The 21,916-nt window shown below is 39.6% G+C and overlaps 2 protein-coding genes and 1 long non-coding RNA gene across 5 annotated transcripts in view; 2 read left to right on the top strand and 1 right to left on the bottom strand.

The window, feature by feature from the left end:
* wu:fc21g02 (histone-lysine N-methyltransferase SETD1B) overlaps window positions 1-7,674 on the bottom strand; it is a 29,010-nt gene extending 21,336 nt beyond the window's left edge. Inside the window, exon 1 of the mRNA XM_051386135.1 lies at window positions 7,534-7,674. The gene's annotated coding sequence lies outside the window, so the exon portion shown is untranslated. The remainder of the gene's footprint in view (window positions 1-7,533) is intronic.
* stx3a (syntaxin 3a) lies at window positions 7,090-20,856 on the top strand. 3 transcript variants are annotated; one of them, XM_051386161.1, is made up of 12 exons: window positions 7,090-7,702; window positions 11,002-11,269; window positions 12,344-12,381; window positions 13,652-13,726; window positions 13,836-13,935; window positions 14,022-14,096; window positions 14,916-14,986; window positions 16,572-16,680; window positions 17,754-17,827; window positions 18,009-18,143; window positions 18,647-18,757; window positions 18,974-20,856. In XM_051386161.1, exons 3-12 carry the CDS (start codon window positions 12,352-12,354, stop codon window positions 19,049-19,051), a joined length of 858 nt encoding a protein of 285 aa, XP_051242121.1. In that variant the 5' UTR covers window positions 7,090-7,702; window positions 11,002-11,269; window positions 12,344-12,351; the 3' UTR covers window positions 19,052-20,856. The 3 variants fall into 3 exon arrangements, with proteins under 3 accessions (XP_051242121.1, XP_051242123.1, XP_051242124.1); XM_051386163.1 differs by lacking the exon at window positions 11,002-11,269; XM_051386164.1 differs by lacking the exons at window positions 11,002-11,269; window positions 12,344-12,381.
* A 15-nt stretch (window positions 20,857-20,871) lies between these two features.
* LOC127355391 (uncharacterized) lies at window positions 20,872-21,859 on the top strand. Its single transcript, XR_007881749.1, has 2 exons — window positions 20,872-21,334; window positions 21,452-21,859. It is a non-coding gene; the product is annotated as an uncharacterized LOC127355391 (long non-coding RNA).
* The last annotated feature ends 57 nt before the right edge of the window (window positions 21,860-21,916 follow it).

Genomic DNA, 21,916 nt, shown 5'->3' on the forward strand with positions numbered 1-21,916 from the left:
TCTGGAAGTTTTAACGAGGTAGAAGGATGAGATGACTTAAAGGAGACATATTATGCCCCTTTTCAGGTTCATAATTGTATTTTGTGGCTCTACTACAATAGGTTTAGATGTTTTAATGTTTAAAAAAAACATTATTTTTCTCATACTGCCTATAGCTGAGCACCTCTTTTCAGCCTCTGTCTGAACCAATCGGTTTGAGCTCCTGTCTCTTTAAGGCCCCCTCCTGAAAAGCCCAGTCTGCTCTGATTGGTCAGCATTATGACGCGTATGACGCTCTGGCCCCTCCAACTTCCACCTCAGCGGGTGTTTTGGCAGGTAGCTCCTCACTGTTACTGAGTTTAGCTGCATTTATATATATACACAGTGGGTACGGAAAGTATTCAGACCCCTTTAAAATTTTCACTCTTTGTTTCATTGCAGCCATTTGCTAAAATCAAAAAAGTTCATTTTATTTCTCATTAATGTACACTCAGCACCCCATCTTGACAGAAAAAGACAGAAATGTAGAAATTTTTGCAAATTTATTAAAAAAGAAAAACTGAAATATCACATGGTCATAAGTATTCAGACCCTTTGCTGTGACACTCATATTTAACTCACATGCTGTCCATTTCTTCTGATCCTCCTTGAGATGGTCCTGCTCCTTCATTGGAGTCTAGCTGTGTTTAATTAAACTGATTGGACTTGATTAGGAAAGGCACACACCTGTCTATATAAGACCTTACAGCTCACATGCATGTCAGAGCAAATGAGAATCATGAGGTCAAAGGAACTGCCCAAGGAGCTCAGAGACAGAATTGTGGCAAGGCACAGATCTGGCCACGGTTACAAAAGAATTTCTGCAGCACTCAAGGTTCCTAAGAGCACAGTGGCCTCCATAATCCTTAAATGGAAGAAGTTTGGGACGACCAGAACTCTTCCTAGACCTGGCCGTCCAGCCAAACTGAGCAATCGTGGGAGAAGAGCCTTGGTTAGAGAGGTAAAGAAGAACCCAAAGATCACTGTGGCTGAGCTCCAGAGATGCAGTAGGGAGATGGGAGAAAGTTCCACAAAGTCAACTATCACTGCAGCCCTGCACCAGTCGGGGCTTTATGGCAGAGTGGCCCGACGGAAGCCTCTCCTCAGTGCAAGACATATGAAAGCCCGCATAGAGTTTGCCAAAAACACATGAAGGACTCCCAGACTATGAGAAATAAGATTCTCTGGTCTGATGAGACCAAGATTTAACTTTTTGGCGTTAATTCTAAGCGGTATGTGTGGAGAAAACCAGGCACTGCTCATCACCTGCCCATACAATCCCAACAGTGAAACATGGTGGTGGCAGCATCAGGCTATGGGGTGTTTTTCAGCTGCAGGGACAGGACGACTGGTTGCAATTGAAGGAAAGATGAATGCGGCCAAGTACAGAAATATCCTGGAAGAAAACCTCTTCCAGAGTGCTCAGGACCTCAGACTGGGCCGAAGGTTCACCTTCCAACAAGACAATAACCCTAAGCACACAGCTAAAATAACAAAGGAGTGGCTTCAGAACAACTCTGTGACCATTCTTGACTGGCCCAGCCAGAGCCCTGACCTAAACCCAATTGAGCATCTCTGGAGAGACCTGAAAATGGCTGTCCATCAACGTTCATCATCCAACCTGACAGAACTGGAGAGGATCTGCAAGGAAGAATGGCAGAGGATCCCCAAATCCAGGTGTGAAAAACTTGTTGCATCATTCCCAAGAAGACTCATGGCTGTAGTAACTCAAAAGGGTGCTTCTACTCAATACTGAGCAAAGGGTCTGAATACTTATGACCATGTGATATTTCAGTTTTTCTTTTTTAATAAATTTGCAAAAATTTCTACATTTCTGTTTTTTTCTGTCAAGATGGGGTGCTGAGTGTACATTAATGAGAAATAAAATGAACTTTTTTGATTTTAGCAAATGGCTGCAATGAAGAGTGAAAAATTTAAAGGGGTCTGAATACTTTCCGTACTTGTACTACGTATGTATGTGTGTGTGTGTGTGTGTGTGTGTGTGTGTGTGTGTGTGTATATATATATATATATATATATATATATATATATATATATATATATATATATATATATATATATATATATAAACCTCTATCTATCACATAATGTTAGTGTTTATACCTTAACTATGAGAACCAACACTGTGTTTTATGCTTGTCTTTACAGGTACAGCAGTGAGCAGTGACCTACAGTCTACACAGCCCAGTTAAGTTAAACATATTATATATTACATAATATTAACAACATTAGTCAAGCAGTTGTTTCTAGTGAAGAAACAGCCAGTAAATGTACCAAAGTAATCAGAGTAATAGTATGATGATTACTGTAACCTCCCATCTGTTATATTCTTTATACACATTAGTTTACTGAGACCATGGAAACAGAAACCTGGAATACTATATCCTGTACAACATGTCAACATAACTGAAGCAATTACTCATCTAATAAAGTAACTTGTATATGTGGTTTAAAAACAGCTAAGTAACCAACTGTTAACGGTACTGTATCCATATTTCATAGTCTGATATTTTAACTTGAAAGTATTATTACCAAAGATAACCTTCAGATATGTGTAAAAGCTGCAATTATGTTTGAACACCATTAAAAATACTGTATATATACTGAATATTCTATCATTTATATTATACATTATGATGTAATTTATCTTCCAACATACTAAAGTTATAATTATATAAAACCACAATTATTACTGAATTTAAAAATGACCAAAACTCTTTTTAAAAGTAAAACACTTTATTTATGTTACTTCATATTCCAGTTATACATGTTGCAAGTAACAAAGCTAGAACTTTGATGTAAGCTGTGCAGATCATGTTCTCCATCAAGGTTTATGGTTTCTAGTATATTGAAGTGTGAGCTGGTAATGGAGCTCTGCAGTCAGTGTTCATCTTCATGCGTCTTCCTTTGGATACCCAGACTGTCCTGATGCTGCAGCTGTCTCTGTCCTCTGATGGGTCCAGGAACACCTGAGCTTCATCAGGTCACCCGTAAAACAAGGCAGATTCAGTGTTACTAGTAAGGCAGCATATAATATACAGTGTAATATAATACAGTACAATTACAACAGCTCATTGTGGCACAAAGTAGTCCTAAGTTATAAACTAAAATAATAAGCAGTGTCTCTGGTGGTTCCTTGTTGCAGCTAACTGTAGTGATGTGTTGTTGAAACAGTCTGAGGTTACCAACACAATGTCTATCTAATGGCAGCAGATACACACACAGGACATTTACTGACTGTAACTGATGTTGTGACAAGTTCCCGGTGCAATAGACATTTAACAGTGAGGCTCTGTGTTTATAATACAATAGGAGATGATATGAGTATGAGATGTTACACTGGACCTGCACTTATATCATCGGTAATACCAGTACTGCAGTAACACTAAACATATGGATCAGAAAACCTTTATTAGTCGCGGTTTGACTCCACAAAACAGCCTCGAAGTTACACAATATTACTAAACTAATGAATCCCTGCAGTTCGACTATTTCTCTCTCACAGTAGCTCTATCGTTAACTCCGGTGCACGTAGATCAAGTTAATTTACACACTGTAACACACACACACACACACACACACCGCAGCGGACCAGAAGTACGGCTCTGGAAAACAACGAAGCTAGCCTCAGCTGGTTAGCACTTTAGCAAGTTACACAAGAAGACAAATAATCACCATAACTCACTCCTGGTATTTTGGTAGCTTCTAACAAGGCCTATCGATCACACTGCCCCTCATATTACAACATAAAGTCCAACAGACTCAGTAACTATAGTAACACAGTGACATCACAGAGCTGCTGTGTGCTAATCAAAGCTACAATGCTACCAAACTAATGACCTCCGCTGCTGAATTTATACACTGTACAAGTACAGTGTCTTCTGATCACAGCTGTATTGATCCACATGGTGAACAGATACCAGCAGATAATAAGTTACCAGGTTAAAGACAATGAAACCTAACTGACGTTATCTTCCCTGTTCTATGCAGCTCAACGAGCTAACAGCTACAGTTTGTTCGCTCAGAGGTTTTCTGCTCATTCTAACAGCGACACACAAACATATTACTGACGGAGCACGTTTAACTAAATACAGACCAACATAAAGCCAATTACCCCGACACAAAACCCACAACAGTTACGGAGTAACGGAGTAACGGAGTCCCCCCCCCGCACGAAGCTTGGTGATTCACGACATAATCTTTGTGTGAATCTCTATAAAAATATCAGCAGGGGAGAATATGGAGACATCTGCTTAATAAATTAACTTCACCTTATAAGTTTCATGTTCATCTTGCACACATTTAACAAACATTTAACAAACAATAACTACGTTAGCATCACTGAGGCTCCTGTTAGCATGTGCTAGCGGTACACGAACGATGAAAAACAGCATCAATTATTAAAAATACTTACAGTTACTTCCTCTGCCGTCTCTCCACAGACAGTTGGTACAGTCCTTCTTCCAGTCCAGTGTTGTACTGACCGAGGTTGTGAAAACAGTCCGACATGAAGTGGTTCACACACGTTCTGGTTTTTCCGACTCTAGCCGGACATTGCCGTCAAAAATAAAAATAAATCCACTGAGCTTATAGATATGTAGAGATTAGTGTTGGGCTGTGCAGCCAATGACTGAACAGTTAGCGTGCTGAAGCCTTTGCCCAGACATTAGGCTGCAGGCTGCTGGCTGGACTTGCTTGTTCTCTGCTAGCTTGCCTTTTATAGTAACAATGGCGGAGCTCCGCTAGACAACATCGAAGTAAAATGCGGTAGGTGGCAACAGTTGAGGTGAAAGGTCGCAATCACGGACTGTGATGTCACAGTCACTGCGAAGTCTACATTGAGTGTTTTATCTCCTGTATTCTGACTGAGGCAGCCCACAAAAACATGACTGAGTCATCTTTTTTCACACTTTGCCTGCTGATAGGCCCTCCAGAGTCCTAAATGCACATATGCATAATATGTCCCCTTAATGTGGAAATTAGACTTTTTTTCAGATACAAATTATTGTTCCAAGCAGACTATTGGTGTATGTGTCTGGATACATGTCTGGAACCTCAGAATCCGAATCAGAAATACTTTAATAATCCCCGTGGGGAAACCTGCGCTTACCTTCATTCACAGCAGACCCCTGATGTGTTTAATGTCACAGCAATTAACTGGTTTCATTTGAACTCACATGACAATGATTCCAATCCCACTGAGAGGGAGATTTTAAATGCGGGGAAGAGAAAGCACTGGTAGCCCTGGGCTGAGACTCAACCTGAGGAATATGGTACGTACATGTTTTTCCTGTTTAACAGAAGCCAGACCTCTAAAATGCATCAGCGTTCTGTTTATTGTATTAACACAATGCAACTGTAAATATGTATAATATACATTACAGTAAAATAAAAATGATGATTTAACTCAGGAACTATATCATCAAATCTGACACACAGTTGACGTTACTCTGTGCTACAGCCTCATTTTGTCCTTTTCCTTCAGACAGAACGTGTTCTATGTTCACGGTTCAGAGGTATCTCCTCACACTGCAAACCGTTAATAGAGCTACCAATGACCAATCACATAGATCTAACTTTTTTCTTCATTTACTCTAACTGGAACAAAAGGTGCAATTATCTTTATTAGTTCTTTAACTAGTAAGTTATCCGTTAACAGAAAGAGGACTGGTCTTTTCCGTCAGTCCGGAAGTGTGTGCACAGGGCTCTGTCTGCAGCTGTCTGCATTTCAGCTGCTTTGCCTGCTGCCTTTCTATTCTGAGGCAGCCCTGGGTCTTTATTTAGCAGAACTGAGCCAATAACATTCCTCAAACTGTTTCATCTCATGCAAATAAATTACAGTTTAGCCAGGGGGAGGTAAAATACAAAATTAACCACAGGCTGGAAGGACTAGCGATCACATCTGTAGTTATATGAAGCTTGAACTAATGATAAACAGAACTACAAAGAAACACCTTAAGGTGCTATGATATTCCAAAGTCATTCAATTCTTCTCTCTAATGGCAATGTACAATTAGATGTTCAATGAGCACTGAAAACTTTCCATTTTCAGTAAATGAATGTAAAAATATCCTTTTAGTGTCAAACTGTGCACAGACAGCATTCACACAGCACACTGTAGGAGCAAGAACAAACACTGAGTTCTGGAGGGGGACATGTATTATGTGAATTCTCCGGGTGGCGCACAGTGGCTATCCTCAGCTTCTAACTGAATCTCCTAAACAGAGATAATATATTAATAATGGTGATTTGGCACACAGACTGCGTGGGACTAAGAAAGTTAGTTTTCTTCTGATATATGTTTTATGATATTGGGCCGCAATGTTTTAATGGTATATATATAATGGCATGCTGGTTAGATGCATGGCGGTATCGTGAATTATTGAATCACCCTCATACATGAATCATAAATGAATAATAGCCTAACTTTACACATGACCCATGATGATGAAGATAAAGAAAGACACAAATTAAAGACATCTGCTAGTCTACCTAAAGTTGAGAGTCTCCCTGAGTCATCAGTGTTATTATTTTACATCTCTGCACCTCTACAGACCAAACTCCACTTACAAATATGGCATTTTAATACTAACATGCATGCTGACAATCACACCTGCTTCCTAAAGGTAAGAGCTACTCTCTAAAATAGCATATGGGCAAGACTCACCATATTTTCACAAATCATGTTGTATGGGGAGTTCCCCCTGGCTGCCCTGTAGTTCGCAGCATGCCCTTGTTACTAATACGTTCTACGGCACTTGAAAGCCTCACAGGCCCCAGCCCGGAGAGGGGGTCTCGCGGTGTCCCCTCGGTGTCCCCTCGGTGTCCCATAAATGTAACGTTGGATAAACATGAGTAAAACAAAGGATGAAAGCATCCAGCAGCGGTTCTCCCGCCGCCTTTAGAGCCGTATGAGCAGTATCTTGCCTCCAGAGAGATGTGTTCGTCAGACGAACAGCGCGGGAGAGGTGTGGCCGCGTGCACAGATAAATAAAAAAACCCGTCGGAATCTGGGTACCGTCCATTGTCGGTGGTCTTCTCACCGAGCGTGCGCTGCACGAAGGGAGGGACGGGGAGGAACGCGCCCTTTAATAACGGGCTAAACCGAATTTAACAAACACTGCACGGACTTCAGAGGCTTTTTGTTGTCGTATTGAGTGCAGAAAATACAAAGCAGAGCAGCAGTCCCCTGAGGATAGACAGACCGACAGACCGGAGACACACGCAGGACGGCAGAGAGCCACATTAGGCTCCCACACGAACCAATTAACGTTAATAAACAATGGGTTGTTTACTTTGTTTCCAATATAACTTCGTCTCTGAATGCGCCCTACTGGAGCAATTCGCTTTATTTTGTCTTGTTGAACCGGCTGGGCTCGTGTCTGACTCCAACCGGTTTGTTATGGTGGACGTTTAGGAACAAAATGTATCGAATCATTTAGTGTTCTCTTCGTTTCAGAATCTTCACAGTAGCCATTAGCTCGTCTCACTTACCTTCAAAGTGTAGATAGTGTGTCTACTGAGAGCTGCTAACACAGTTTAGGTTAGTGTGTCAGTGAGACCGCTGCATCCAGCCAATCCTCCCAGACCGGAGCGGAGATAGTGGGGGAGCGGCCAACAAGTGCTGCCTTCAGGACACTCCCGGAAATATCAGACATATAAGGTAAATGATGTGATTTATGAAGGTCAACGCAGCACATCAGAGATTAGAGAAAAATTAGACAAAATGGCTGTGTGCATATAGGCTGTGCTGTGTATATTATTAAAGTTTTCTTACACCTCTGTGATCCTTTGGCGACCCCCAGGTTGAACCACTGCATCAGGTTAATATTTTACACATTCCTGCAAACTGTTAAATAATGGCTATATTGTATTCTCCCTCTTTTTATATTTGTGTATATTGTCTTTTTTATTGTCTCTATTTTTTATTTTTATCCACTAATTTACCAAGGCAGTTTCTTTCTATGTGAAAACCTCCTTGCCAATAAACCTGATTCTGACTCTGAGGTTTCTCACTATTGTGGTAAAAATGATCACAAAATGGCACTTTGACACACAAACCCCAGTTGATACATGTGGAAGGGTGCTGATAAAGATGTCATGCATCATAAAATAATTGTCCATCATTTTTTTAACAGGTAAATCCTGATACCAGCAGCTGTAGCAGCGAGCAGCATATATATATTTCTGACTCGTTTTCTATGATTAAAATACAGTTTTTAGCTTTCCTTCTATATGCTATACAAATAAGTGCTGAGAGTGCTGGTATGATTCCATTTTTCTTATTTTAATCTCAATTTTAACTTTAAACTTCTATAATTATACAAGATATCTGTCAGTTAACAAATCAACGTAAAATTACAAACAATAATTTTACTTAATTTTAGAAATGTATTAACAGTATTAAACTTAAATTTAACAGTTTTCTCTATTAAATAAGCAGTCAATATAGATTATAGATTTGTTTATCTTATTTTATTTACAGTTCCAGATTTTGACACAATGTAAAAGCTCCTTGGCTTATTCGCATATTTCTCAATAAATACAGGTCAGGTTGCACAATGTAGTTAAAGTTATAGCCCCTTCATGCTACACACACATAGAACACATACACAAATATTCAAAGATACCCTACAGACATGTATTAATGCACATATACAAACAATCTGCTTGGAGCAATTATGTGTGTCTGATATGTTTTTCCGCAAAACATAAAATAAAATTCCACATTAAAATCCTTAAAAAGTAATCTATTCCTTCTACCTTATTAAATATTCCACAATCTATGAATATGTAAATGTTGTTCATTTCTAAAGTTTTGATTTCTGGTTTTAATTGAGACAACTGCTAAATACATTCAGAAGTACCCTGATAACAGAATAAATGATAACAATATGTCATACAAGTGTTTTGAACTTAAAATAAAGATGTCACCGGAAATGAACCCCAGGACCAAGTCCTGGGATGAATGTGAGATAATTGTGTAAAATTACTCTTGCTCCACTAGAGGGAGACACTGACCTTACCTGACTGTAGTCTGCTTGAGAAGGATCACAGTCTGGTGATGAACTAAACTCTTTCAGTAACAGCCTGGCTCTGTTTACACCTGGTATTAATATAGATAGTAGACGGCTATGATAGGTGACCTGATGATGGCGCTAGATGTCAGTTTGACTGATTTGTTCATCCCAGATGAAGCTATCTTGAATAACAGTGCAGTCTTATTTTGCCATAGTACTTTTATTTAACAGCATTTCTGTTATATGAATACTCCCATTCACTTCTATTATAGCTTTCACAAACAGATGAAGACGATGAATATTTAGTGCTTCTACTGCAGCCAGGAATACAATTCTGCAACTTTGGATAGCCACTGATTTACTGTGTGAAAGTTTCTGAGTGGAACACAGTTAGCTTTAACAACTAGAATTTATTGGTAAAAAGGCCCTTAAGCAATAGTTGGAGGGATTGTTGTCTTTATTTTATTTTATATATCTTCTTCTATCTTTGTTTTCTTTTCTTTTTACTTCATTCTTTTAATTTTGCTTGTTACTGTTTTCATATGTTAAAAACTGTCAGTAGGTTGATGGATGCTGTATGTTATTCAGGCTGTACTGAACTGTAACTGCTGAACCAAGATGGCGCTGCGGAGGGCAGCCTCATTGTAGCCCTCTCTGGTACTTGCCCTTTTTTGTTTATCTGTCCAGTTCCGATTACATTCACCAACCTTTGAACATTCGACCATTTAGTTCCAAAACTCCGACCTTTTCAGCGCTCTTCACTGAGCCAGAGTGAAGCGCCTGCTGGAAAAGGGCAGGCACTCTCTGCCTGATGCAAAAACATTTAAACTGAAATGTTTCAAATAATTCTCCTGTTGTTAGTTACCTGAAGATGTAATATTAAAAACCATCAACCAAAACCTTCAACAGCCTGCTTTAAAATGTATATAGCTAGAAAATGACCAAATAGAGCTCTTCCTTTGGTATCGGCTGGTAATTCTGCAGTTCTCATTCGAAGATGTGTGAAAACGCCCAGTTTGACTCCTACAACCAGCAGCCACAATGGGCCACAATGACATTCCAGACTCATAGGGCATTACCTAAGGGCCACTCTAGGTTACTCAAAGGTTTAGTTGTCAAACTACATTTCTGAATTATTTAACCACCTATGTGTAGCCAACACCCTTTTGCAAGGTTCAGCGCTCAACAGTCTCCAACATATCGTCACCAGTGAAAATGGGTTTTTAAAAGGTGTATGTTTACTGTCGATTTAAACATAACAAAATAGAGTAATGATGAAAGATTCTTCTCAGATTATTGGTGCTGACTTTGTACTGAATATAAGCATATGTAGCACTTCAATCAAACTTTAGCTACCAAAAGCACATTTTAGAGGATAGCTAGCAAGCTAATAGTTACATATATGGATTTAGGTCACTTGGTGGATCAAAGAAATATCTGATCAAGCTGAATATGTTAATTTAACTCTTTACTCTAAAAATCAATATTCCAACCCAGAAAGTAACAGCCGGACATCCTCTTGCTTGCTTAGTGTACTTAACGCATCACTTGACATTGTTCACAAAACATCAGTTTTATTTTTGTTGTGTGTTCAGGCTCATTTCTGTTGGTCTGAGATGCTAGTGCTCTGGTGCTCCATCTAGTGGTTCTCAAAGTAGTATATTATTATTATGTTTGGATCACTTAAAATATCATTGTATTTGGATATGTTCTGGTGTGCTGTGCATAACAATATATTCATATTATAGTTTATAGATGTGCCTTAATGAATGGAGTTATCTCAAACTCATTAAATAAAAATGTACTTATGTGTATAAAGACCAGAGATGAGTTTCCACTGATGCTCTGTCCATTCATTCCAGTCTATTCAGTCACTCACCACCACTTACTGTCTGCTTGCACATGCCTGGAATAAAGGATTTCTTTGCTGTTTATCCAATAGTTTCTCAGTTCTGTTGATGGCACTACACAACCCAGCTAAGAGGCTGCTGCAATGCAGACTGTGGCCCAAAGAAGTGGACATGGAGAGATTTGGAGGGAAGCTATAATCACAAACTCATGAAACCACCTCCCTTCTTCATGTGACCAAAGGAGGGAGGCTCAGTAATTCCATTTAGAGAGAAGAAAGGAGGACGCAGTGAGGAAGAGAGAGTTGCTTGCGGTGTAGAGACCACATTGATTAAACGTGCTGTTTTTACATGCTGCTGTATGTAAGTAGTACATATATATATACTATAGTGCAAAATGGCTATTGGCTTTGGGCTCCTTGGTTTTCGTGTTTTTAATGAATTCGATTTTCTTTCTTCTCTGTCATATTCTTTTTATGAGGAAGAACATATTTGTCACATCTGAATTAAATAAAAAACAAAAAAAGCATGGTTTTTGCCCAAAACTGAATGGGATTAGCATAAAGTTGTGTGTCCCATGTTCATTCAGATATTTTGAGGTCAGAGGTCAAGGGATACCTTTGACAATGACCATGTCAGTTTTTCCAGCCTGACTTTGAAGTGTTGTGACACCAGTATCTTCACTCTAGCTTTACAAAGAAGCTTTCTCCAACCTCTGAAACACAGTGGAAGAGGAAGAGGTAGGGATAATGGGGTGGCCAATCAGATTTCAGGGGTGGCCAGTGTCACTGGACACACCCCTGTAGAGGCCTAGAGGGTGCTTAAGTCAATTAGTTCATTGCAATAGTCAATCAAAATAGCAAAAAATAAAATTAATATTTGCTGAATAGGTCTTCTCATAAGTGAAGATTTGCACACTGCACATACTGAGTTTTCTAGCATGCTGGAAACATTTGTTATTTTTTATAAGGTTTGGAATAATATCGAACACTATACCTAATACCTAATAAACACACTTTATTTAAATAGAAAAACCTAGTCAAACCTCGGAGGCTACATACAGCGTACAGTGGACGTGGGAGGGATGAGGGGGGAGAGAGGTTTATCGTCCTGGAAACTGTTGTCCTAATCCGTTCTTAGAGGATAGAGGCTTAGTGGGACTTCAGGTTAGGTTGACCACAAACATTGTCTCAGAGAGGGACGTCCAACCTTCTGTTCATGTACACTTTTGATTTATTCCTTATTCTAACTCACCTTTTTGCACGCTGGCTCTGACAACTCGCTTCCGGTCAAATCTCCTGGATTCATTGAGGGAGCTATGCTAATGATTTCCACTGGGCTAATTTGGAGGCCATTTTACTAGCTGTTGTCTGTTGCTACAGAAAGCTATCTATCTATCTATCTGTCTATCTGTCTGTCTGTCTATTTATTCTTAAGTTATCAAGATGAAGGACCGACTGGCGCAGCTGAAGGAGGTAGGTTTAGGCAGTTTAAATATTTCTCATAGTTAGCCTGTGGAGCACCTGTTGCTAGCAAAGGCCCTAACGTAGCCTAGCTGCTACGATCCACTTACTTAATAATTGGTAGCATAAACACAAGTTGACTCAGGAACATTTACTTATTCCAACTAGTTTTTCCATGTTATTTATGTCAAAACAACTCATTAAAATAATGTTCGCAACTTGTTTAGGTCTTAGCTTTAGGTTGATCTAACTCAGTAAATTAAAGGTTTTATCTTGCAACCATGCATTTATTTAAGTAGTGATAATAGGTCCACTGGATTACTTTTTAGAGTGATGGCATTTTATGAATGTATCAGTTCTCAAGTTTTTGTCGTGCAATATTCAGTAAAAGCTTGTCATATAAACCCAAGGGGTTCAATAAGACCGTCACGTGACAGTGGCATGCACACATGACCTGAAGCACCCACGCAGACTGTAGCTTTCATCATTTTTTTCTTCTGTTCCTACTGCCTCTAAGTCAATAACTAAGAAATCCTCCATGTTTAAAGCTCCCTCCGACTGGAATAATCTACCTGTAAATATTCAGTCTGCTTCATCTTAAAAATATCTTTTTATTTTAGGATCAAGTGTTCATAAAAACACCTTTATAGTTCTGTAAATAAGGTTTGTAATGCTATTATAGCTTCTAATACCACCACTCTAAACTATGAATGAATGATCCATTTTAATGCTCTGCTAGGAGTATGATCTGATCTTATATTGATATTTCCTGTTTTGTTTTTGTCAAATTAAAATAATTAATATATAATTTTTATGTACTATCGGACGCAGATCCCTGAGACCAAAAAGGTTGAGAACCACTCATTTAAAATGATCGAAACTATAGTAAATGTGCTATAGCTGGATTCCCATGTGTCCTAGAAAACCTGGAAAATCTGATTAAATTTTCCAGTCATGGAAAAACCTTAAAATGACTAAATATCCTAATCTATGTTGTCAGGAAACTTTGAACTGTATTTTTGCCCCCCACTCAGGTCTGTGCCTCAGATTGTCTACGTATTTAGTTTGAAACTCGACTGTTGGAAGGATAAACTGCACGGTGTGACACTTCAGAGCAGGAACTTCAGGAGAAAAACTCCTGAAAAATGTCCTGGAAAATGATTTATTAAAAAGAGCGGGAACCCTGTGTAGTTATTCTGTGTGTTTCTGATGTAGAGCGGCTGTTTAATTCGTCCTCGAGTTCAGTATTGACCCCCTTTGTGTGTGTGTGTGTGCGTAACAGAAGAGTGATGCTCCAGGGGATGCTGTCGAGGTTTCCATGGAGAGCGAGGCCTTTATGGATGATTTCTTTGCTCAGGTATTCTGTTTATGTCCGTCTGTCCATTCCTCGCAATCCAGAAAGGAACAGATATTTCTTTCTTACTGATCTGGGCCTTTGTGCATCTGTGTGTGTGTGTGTCTTTCAGATCGAAGACATCCGCACCAGCATTGACAAGATTGATGAGAGTGTCACAGAAATAAAAAAACTCTACTCCACCATCCTGTCAGCCCCCACATCTGAGCAGAGTGAGTGTCTCTGACACAAACACGAACACATTCAGTGCTTAGGTCACTTCTTGCTGCTCCTAATCTGCTCTCACGCTCTCTTTCAGAAACACAAGATGACCTTGAAGCCCTCACCAATGAGATCAAGAAGTCAGCCAACAATGCAAGAAACAAACTTAAGAGTCAGTATTTCTTCCTTTTACCCTTGACAGAAAATGGTTGTCAATTAAAACAGGATGAGTAGTAGAGGTTTATGGAGAATGGTTAGATACACTTGGGCTAAGAGTGGAAATGTGTTTGTGTTTTGGGTGAAGTCACACTTTAATGCTGACCAACCTGTCCTATATGAGAAGCATCTTGAGATTCAGTCGAGATGCTGCAGTGTGAAAACTGCCGCTGTTCCCTGGCTACCTGGCTGCTAGAGTAAATAAATACTTGATGGTAATTATATTTCAGCATTGTTGGAAAAAGAATGTTATTTATGTTTTTACATGTGCACAGTTCTGTGTATTTCTGCACAATTAATCCAAATATTATCAAATTCAAATATGGCCCTGTGCAATATCCAAATAGCAGAAGCTGCAGTATTTTTGATTTGAAGGTAAAATGTGTGACAAACAGCTTTATAATGGAGTACTGTAGTACTGCAGAGCTGCACTGGTCGACAAATGTTGTTCTCCAGTAAAATAGCATGTTTGCATGATTGGTGTAGACCTGTCACATCCTCACAATTTTAGTAGTTATCAGTGAAAATTAAATGAAAATTGTGATGGTTTAATATCTGTCAAATTATTGCAATGTGATTTTTTTTACCATATTGTGCAGACCTAATTTCTAATGAGAAATTTGAAACCCTCAAATTCTCAGTATCTGTGGACTGTCTCTTTCAAAGTACAACAGAATCACAATTTGTCTTTTGTGTGTGTGTGTGTGTGTGTGTGTGTGTGTGTGTGTGTGTGTGTGTGTGTGTGTGTGTGTGTGTGTTTGTGTGTGTGCATCAGCTATTGAGCGCCAGCTTGAGTCAAACACAGATGAGAGGGCGTCAGCCGACCTCAGGATACGCAAATCACAGGTCAGACAATATTAACAACACTGAACTGAGTTTACTTGACCCAGCGTCTACAATATACAGACCCTAACCCTACACTATTATTTCAGTGACTAGAAGTTAGCCCAATGACACAATGTATAATAATGACTACTCTGTTCATGTGTTTCACACTCTTAATCTTCCCTGAGATTACATCTTATCAAACACGGGTTTGCAGCCTGATGTGGATAGATTTGGGGGTCCTTGACCACTGACCTGCAGTACATAGTGTTTGAACTCAAAGGTTAAAGTTGACACATTCTTACATTTCTTGAGGAGGTGGAAGTTCTCAGCCTTCTTCCCACTTGTATAAGCTGAAAAAGACCCTCAGCAAGAACCTGGTGCCCTCTGTGAATCAAAGAGGTTTATAACCTAAAACATACAATAAGAATATATAGAAAGGCTTAGGGCCTGTCCTCACAAATACGTTTTTCTCGAATCCGGATAAATACTTTATCGTAAAGGCCTCTCGTCCAAACGGATACGGCGTTTTCGGGGTGTGAAAACGGTATTTTTTGGAAACGGGTCCCAGAGTGGGAAAATCCGAAAACGCTGGATTGCCCGGAGTCGTCTGGACGGCGAAACGGATTTTTTCCGAAACGATGACGTATTAGCCCCGCCTCTCTAGCCTTTAACCTCAGCCGCCGCTAGACGCATCATAACAACAACAACAATGGCGTACTACTACTACTTGTTTGTAAACAGCGCATGCTCCATGGCTTCTTTTCCGGTTTTAGTGTTTTGGTGTGGCGGCGTCACAGCGCCACATACAGGCCTGGCATATGTACTAAAGCGTTTTGGGTCGTTTCAGTGAATCTGTGTGGACACAGATATTTCTGGAGACGACGCCGTGTTTACGGAGATTTTTTTCTAAACGACATCGTATTGGGTGAGGCCGCGTATTCGTCAGGACAGGTCCTTAGATGGACAGAAGGGAAACCAACTGGGGAGGAAACTATGATTTATTGTGAAACTGGCTCCACCTATCAAATGTATCATATTAAGCAACATGTATCATATTCATTGTAGCAAGGCTCTGACAGTGTGTTAGACTACACTTCCACCCACTCCTGGTGCTTTTCAGCACCATGGATAGCTAACTGAATGAAGCTCTGTGCCTGAGCACTTGCTCTAAATTCTGTCTTTGGTTGTATTTAAACATTTCAGAAACTAAAAAAAACAGAATTTAGGAAATTTTAAGATGACTCTTTACCTCAGATCAGTCATTTTTAGGAAAACTTCCAGAGCTGGATCAGGATCAGACAGGAGTTTGGGTATAAAAGTGTAGTTTTCTCACTTTCCCATGATGGTTTAAATGTGATTGCAGAGGTGTTTGCACCTTGACATGACTACAAAAATGGAGGGTCAATCAGCACATTTATGATGGTTTGAAATTCCAGCACACAATATGATCCCTCAGCCTCCTCCAACCACAAATAGCAGCTGAAAAGATGAACTGGAGATGATCAAAATAATTTCTTAATGACATTCAGGGAAAACTCTAAATCCACATTATGACATATGTTTCATGTAAGTTAACAAGGTATCTGCATTTTCATTCCCCCAGCATGCTATCCTGGCTAAGAAGTTTGTGGAGGTGATGACAAAATACAACGAGGCCCAAGTTGACTTCAGAGATAAGAGCAAAGGACGAATCGCCCGACAGCTGGAGATCAGTGAGTTCCAACTCATTATTACACATTCAGACTAAAGGAGGACATGTTCACTCACATGTGGTTTTGTTGTTGAGTTGAGTAGAAATACTTCATACTGCTTTACAGTCAAACATTGTCACATATCCTTCAAACATGACTTGGTCTTCTGATTACTTTTTTGTATGGCCCATTTCATTTTGTAGTTGTCATCTGTATTTCTGTACAGATCATAGTTTGGAGCAAGGGCCTTAACGGCTTGTGACATGTGATAACATGCAGTTGTCGGGTGTGATATGAAGGCAGTTCTGAGCTGTTATAGTCAGGGTAAACACACTTCTGATTAATCATTTCAATCATTTCACAAATGAACAGGGCTCAGGGCTGTCAATGCTGAGGCCAACCCCCCTTTTTAGAGCTTACATTGAGATATGGCTATTATAACCAAATCTCACATGATATTGGCAGTAATCCACTGATCACTGTTCACAACATAGTCTTTTAAAAGTTCAGGAGGACATAGATCATATATATACAGAACAGCTTTTATTTTGTTTGTCAGTGTGACGGTTCCTCAGATTTCATCGTCATGACTGTGAGATTGCACAGAAGACTCAAACATGAGGTTGTGCATCACTCATGTACCTTTAAGTGTACCTTGTGCCTCTGTCACGTATGGGGTGTTCCCCCGTTAAACTGGCTGTTATACGTGATTAATGAAACTCTAATTTAATTATACACCAGTATATTGTCACATAGGGCTGTGTATGAACAGGGCTCAGGGCTGTCAATACTGAGGTCAACCCCCCTTTTTAGAGCTTCAAGTAAATATATAAAACAAAACCGATCAGAAAGATTAACACTTGAACAAACATCAGTTTGATAAGGACTTTCTAAAATGTAAATAAAATTTCCGCACACCCCTACTGTCACATCTCATGCTTCAGTGTTATGTGTGTCTTATTTTTCTTGAGTCAGGGGCCTGGAAGTTGCTTTAGTATATGATTGTTTCTCTGTCAGTCGATCTACCTTCTGTATTGAACCAGGCCTGTCAACTGTTAACAGTTATTTATTGAAACACTTTCTGCTCATCGCAGCGGGGAAAGCAACGACTGATGACGAGCTGGAAGAGATGCTGGAGGGAGGAAACTCAGCTGTCTTCACTGCCGGGGTAAGGCTGACACTGTGTGGATCTGTGAGGTACAGTAACACAACCAGAGCTGAAACCATCAGTCAATCAATCAATTAGAAAGGACCAGCTATTTTATTATCAGTTCTGCCTCAGATCTTTTATTCATCTTTTTTTTTTTTACGTATTCTTACACTGACTTTGTTTTGTCCTCCCTGCCCAGATCATGGACTCTAAGATCAACCAGCAGGCCCTGAATGAGATTGAAGCTCGTCACAAAGACATCATGAGGCTGGAAAGCAGCATCAAAGAGCTCCATGACATGTTCGTCGATATCGCCATGCTGGTTGAGAACCAGGTACACACACACACAACACGACAAAAACGATACACAATGAAAAATCTCATTCAACATTTCAAAACAACATTGTCTTACACCTGCATTGTAGACAAATGGACAAATTTGACATGAAGAAAGGGTTATGTTGTCTTTTTTTAGCTTGTTTCCTTTTTTAGAAACGAAAACCATCATCATCCACTTTTTGGAGTCAGTTGAACTAATCTTATAATCATTGTGGAAGAAAGTCCTTCCAGCACTGTCAGACCTTCACGCTGTGCGTTAGATTATAAAAGTACTCAATGTTTGATAAAATGCAGGTGAAGTAGACATCCACCAACACAACACAACACATTCCCACTTCCTGTGAAGACAGGAAGTTAAAAGACAAAACAAAGGAGTTGGAGCACTTGTTAGTGAAATGCACAAAGCCAGCATCACAAACATATGCCTGCCACTGTTATCTGTCTGTCTTCCTGTGTTGTCTTCTCCTGCATTATTCCGTTTGTCCTGCCCTCCTCCAGGGTGGCATGATTGACAGAATTGAGAGTAACATGGACCAGTCGGTGGGCTTTGTAGAGAGAGCAGTGGCTGACACCAAAAAAGCAGCCAAATTCCAGCAGGAGGCCCGCAGGGTGAGTTCAACCTGATCCAGCAGGGACATTTTTTAAATCATAACAGTCCCATAACTGATTACAGAGTTTTCTGTAGTCTTTTGTTTATTACTATTTTACAATAAAAATAGGCATTAATAATATTTGCTTACAAATTCATTTATTCATCTATAAATAAATATAAAAAAATAAGAATTAAATATTAATTCATCTCTCTGTCTCCCTCCTGTCCTCCAGAAACAAATGATGATCTTCTGCTGCTGTGTGGTTCTGGCCCTCATCGTCGGTTCGTTTCTCTACAGCTTCATCAAATAGAGGACGTGAACGAGTCCACACACAGTACAGGATGAGAGGCAGGGCGGAACCGCTCTCTCACGGTCGCAAAGCAGAGCCTGTGCTCACTTTACTGTCACCTCGACTCATTCAAAACAGAAATAGAGGCCGAAAATATTTGCATTCATTCTCAGTTATTTCTCAGTGTGTTATGACAACTTTTTTTAACCGTCTCAGATCCACATTTAAAATTCAGTGTCAGTGCAGTGTCTGGATGATTAAAGTTAAATGGAGCTTTGATGAATAAGGTATAAGAGGAGCTTCGAATAAGACTCAAAGGCAATTAGTTTGGATTTATCTGCCTCATACAGATTTAGATCAGTATTCTTGGACAGCTGCAGAACTCATGGAGGGCCATATCACCCCAGAATAACCACCGTTGAACCAACAGAACTCTAGTTCCAACAACAACCTGAATATTATAGGCTGCATAAATGTGAGCTGTACTGTAGAGCAGATAGATTGTATAGCAGTAGTAATGAAGTGTATCGCCCAACAAGCTATCAAGATGAAGGATCAAAGAACACGTAACATATGAGCAGTGATTTCTTTCTTCCCTGACTTCAGCATAATTACTGGTGCAGCATGAGTTTGAATGCTAATAGCTGCAGAGTGGAAACGTTCACCAGACAGTGGCACCAGATTAAAGGTGAACGAGTCGCCAAGATATTTACGTTTTACTTACCTAGGGGCCATGAATACCTACAGCAAATATCATGCTAATCTGGCAGCTAGCCTGTTGTAGCTTTGTCCATTTTTATCATATGAAACAAGAGGATTTCTACATTTCACCTGTGTTTCCCAGTCTCCCTTTAAGATTCCTGACAAAGCTCTCAAACCTGGACGTATTTCTTAAGTGAGCTTCTATAGACTAAAAGACACTGATAAATTGTTTGGGTCCACCTTCACAAATACACTGAAACTGAAAAACTAAGGAGACAGGAATGTTGTCATATCCAAGAAAGAACTGAAAATGATTCTAAATGAATACCAACTGAATGCAGTGTAAGTGAAGCTGTGACCTCTGACAGGAACCCCTGTACTACCACACTGCCCATCATCATGATGCATATCTATGAAGTCCGTATCCTAAGTATTGAGACAGCTGTTCCTATTCTTTTGTACATTTGTTGTTATTTGTGTTTTGATGTGGAAATCATACCACTGTGCCAGTACTTATGCTATCGACTGCATCTAATGATACAACTCATATCATGTTTGTGGATAAGCACCTGCTATGACTCCATAGTGGGCCTTTATTCAAATCACTTTTCAATTTAATGAAGGAAGAAAGTCACTTTCTTTAAAAAAACACATATTGGAGTTTTGATGTTGAAATGATTATAAGGTGACCGATAGTAGACGCTGTATGAGCTGAGAATAGAAGTACATTCTAAGGGTGTTAGAGTAGAAATGGAAACAAACACAGCCCTGCTTCATTTGATTACACTGACACTGCCTTGGGGGTGTTTTACTGCTTTAGGTCTTCGTTGTTTGTGTGTTTATTACAAAGATTGCTTTCATTTTTAATATGTGTGTGTGTGTGTGTGTGTGTGTGTGTGTGTGTGTGTGTGTGTGTGTTTGTGTGTGCCCCCCCCGTCCTTTTTTTAAAGACTACAGCTATATTTCCAAAGAGGCTGTTCTTGTTTCATGCCATGGTCTGGCTCTGGTTAGTCTTCGATGTTTGCAGCCTTCCTCTTTGCTCTGGATCCACCAATGCAGTCGGCTCCATTGCAGGTGTGGGCAGGCACTGACACTGCAGCCCACTCCTGTAGTGTCAGCCTACTCCTAACCCACATTTTGGATTTTATCTTTTGCAATGTTAGCCTTCTTGAGACTAAAACTGGTCACTGGCTCATGCACACATCAGATCAAAAGTAAATGTCAAAGAAATGGGATCAGTATTATGTTATAATGTGGATCCCAAGATAACAGCATTAATTGAAATGAGTGCAGACACAGTGGTAGGTTGTTGAACTATTGTGGGGAATTATTTGGGAGCAATACAAGCAGTGGTGTTTTCTATGGAAAGCCCTTTTCTGCCAAAAGTAAATCATTGTAAAGAGAAACGATCTCAAATATTGACTTAGCATCTCAAAACAGTGAGAATATTTAGAATTAGTATCTCTTCCTCACTTTATGATACTAAGTCATTATTTTGAGATGCTAAGTAAAAATGTTTAGCAACTTTCTAATTATAATGACTTACAGAATCCTTTTTTCCCGTCACATTGACATTATATGGCACAATTCAATGGATAAAATGTATGTCCCATCAATGAGATATGACATCTGGGTAACTGGGACTCTCATCTTCTCACCTGGGTTGCATTTGACCTGTAAATATGGTGACCTTGCATGTTGTGGGTGTCCACATGGCAGCAGGAGGAACCCAATTTACTGACCAGGTTTCCAGAAGGCTATATGTAAAAAAAAATAATAAAAAAAAATTAAAAAATTAATAACCTTAATAGTTACATCTTACAATTAAAAATAAAAACCTTCGGGTGTGAAGTGTGGATTCAAGGGGGGCAGGTTGGAAATGAGTCAAGACTAATGGTCAGCCATGGTTCAATCAGCACTCGCCAGCCTGTTCACCTTTCTTATTGTTAGCTTGTGTGACACTTCGGTAACATGTAGTGTGATTTTGTGTGTCCTCCCTTTCCTGCTTCCATTATTTAAGGCCTGTCACTTTGTAGCGATTTATAAGGGACGTTATTCTATTGTAAAAAACACGTTTTTGTAGTTTTGTCGCCCCCTTTGATGCAAATAAAACCAAGTTGTTATTTATTTCGCTTATTAGTGATTATTTACATTATGTTTTATTCCTAGTGCGCGTCACAGCTT

This window comes from Dicentrarchus labrax, unplaced genomic scaffold (genome assembly GCF_905237075.1).
Source record: "Dicentrarchus labrax unplaced genomic scaffold, dlabrax2021, whole genome shotgun sequence".
Classification (NCBI taxonomy): domain Eukaryota; kingdom Metazoa; phylum Chordata; class Actinopteri; family Moronidae; genus Dicentrarchus; species Dicentrarchus labrax.

Bases quoted from the DNA above. Each gene is read 5' to 3' on its own strand.
- stx3a (XM_051386161.1), top strand. From the start codon at position 12,352: ATGAAGGACCGACTGGCGCAGCTGAAGGAG. The intron at 13,936-14,021 runs GTGAGTGTCTCT...GCTCTCTTTCAG, and splicing joins AGCCCCCACATCTGAGCAGA to AAACACAAGATGACCTTGAA. The intron at 18,144-18,646 runs GTACACACACAC...GCCCTCCTCCAG, and splicing joins CCATGCTGGTTGAGAACCAG to GGTGGCATGATTGACAGAAT.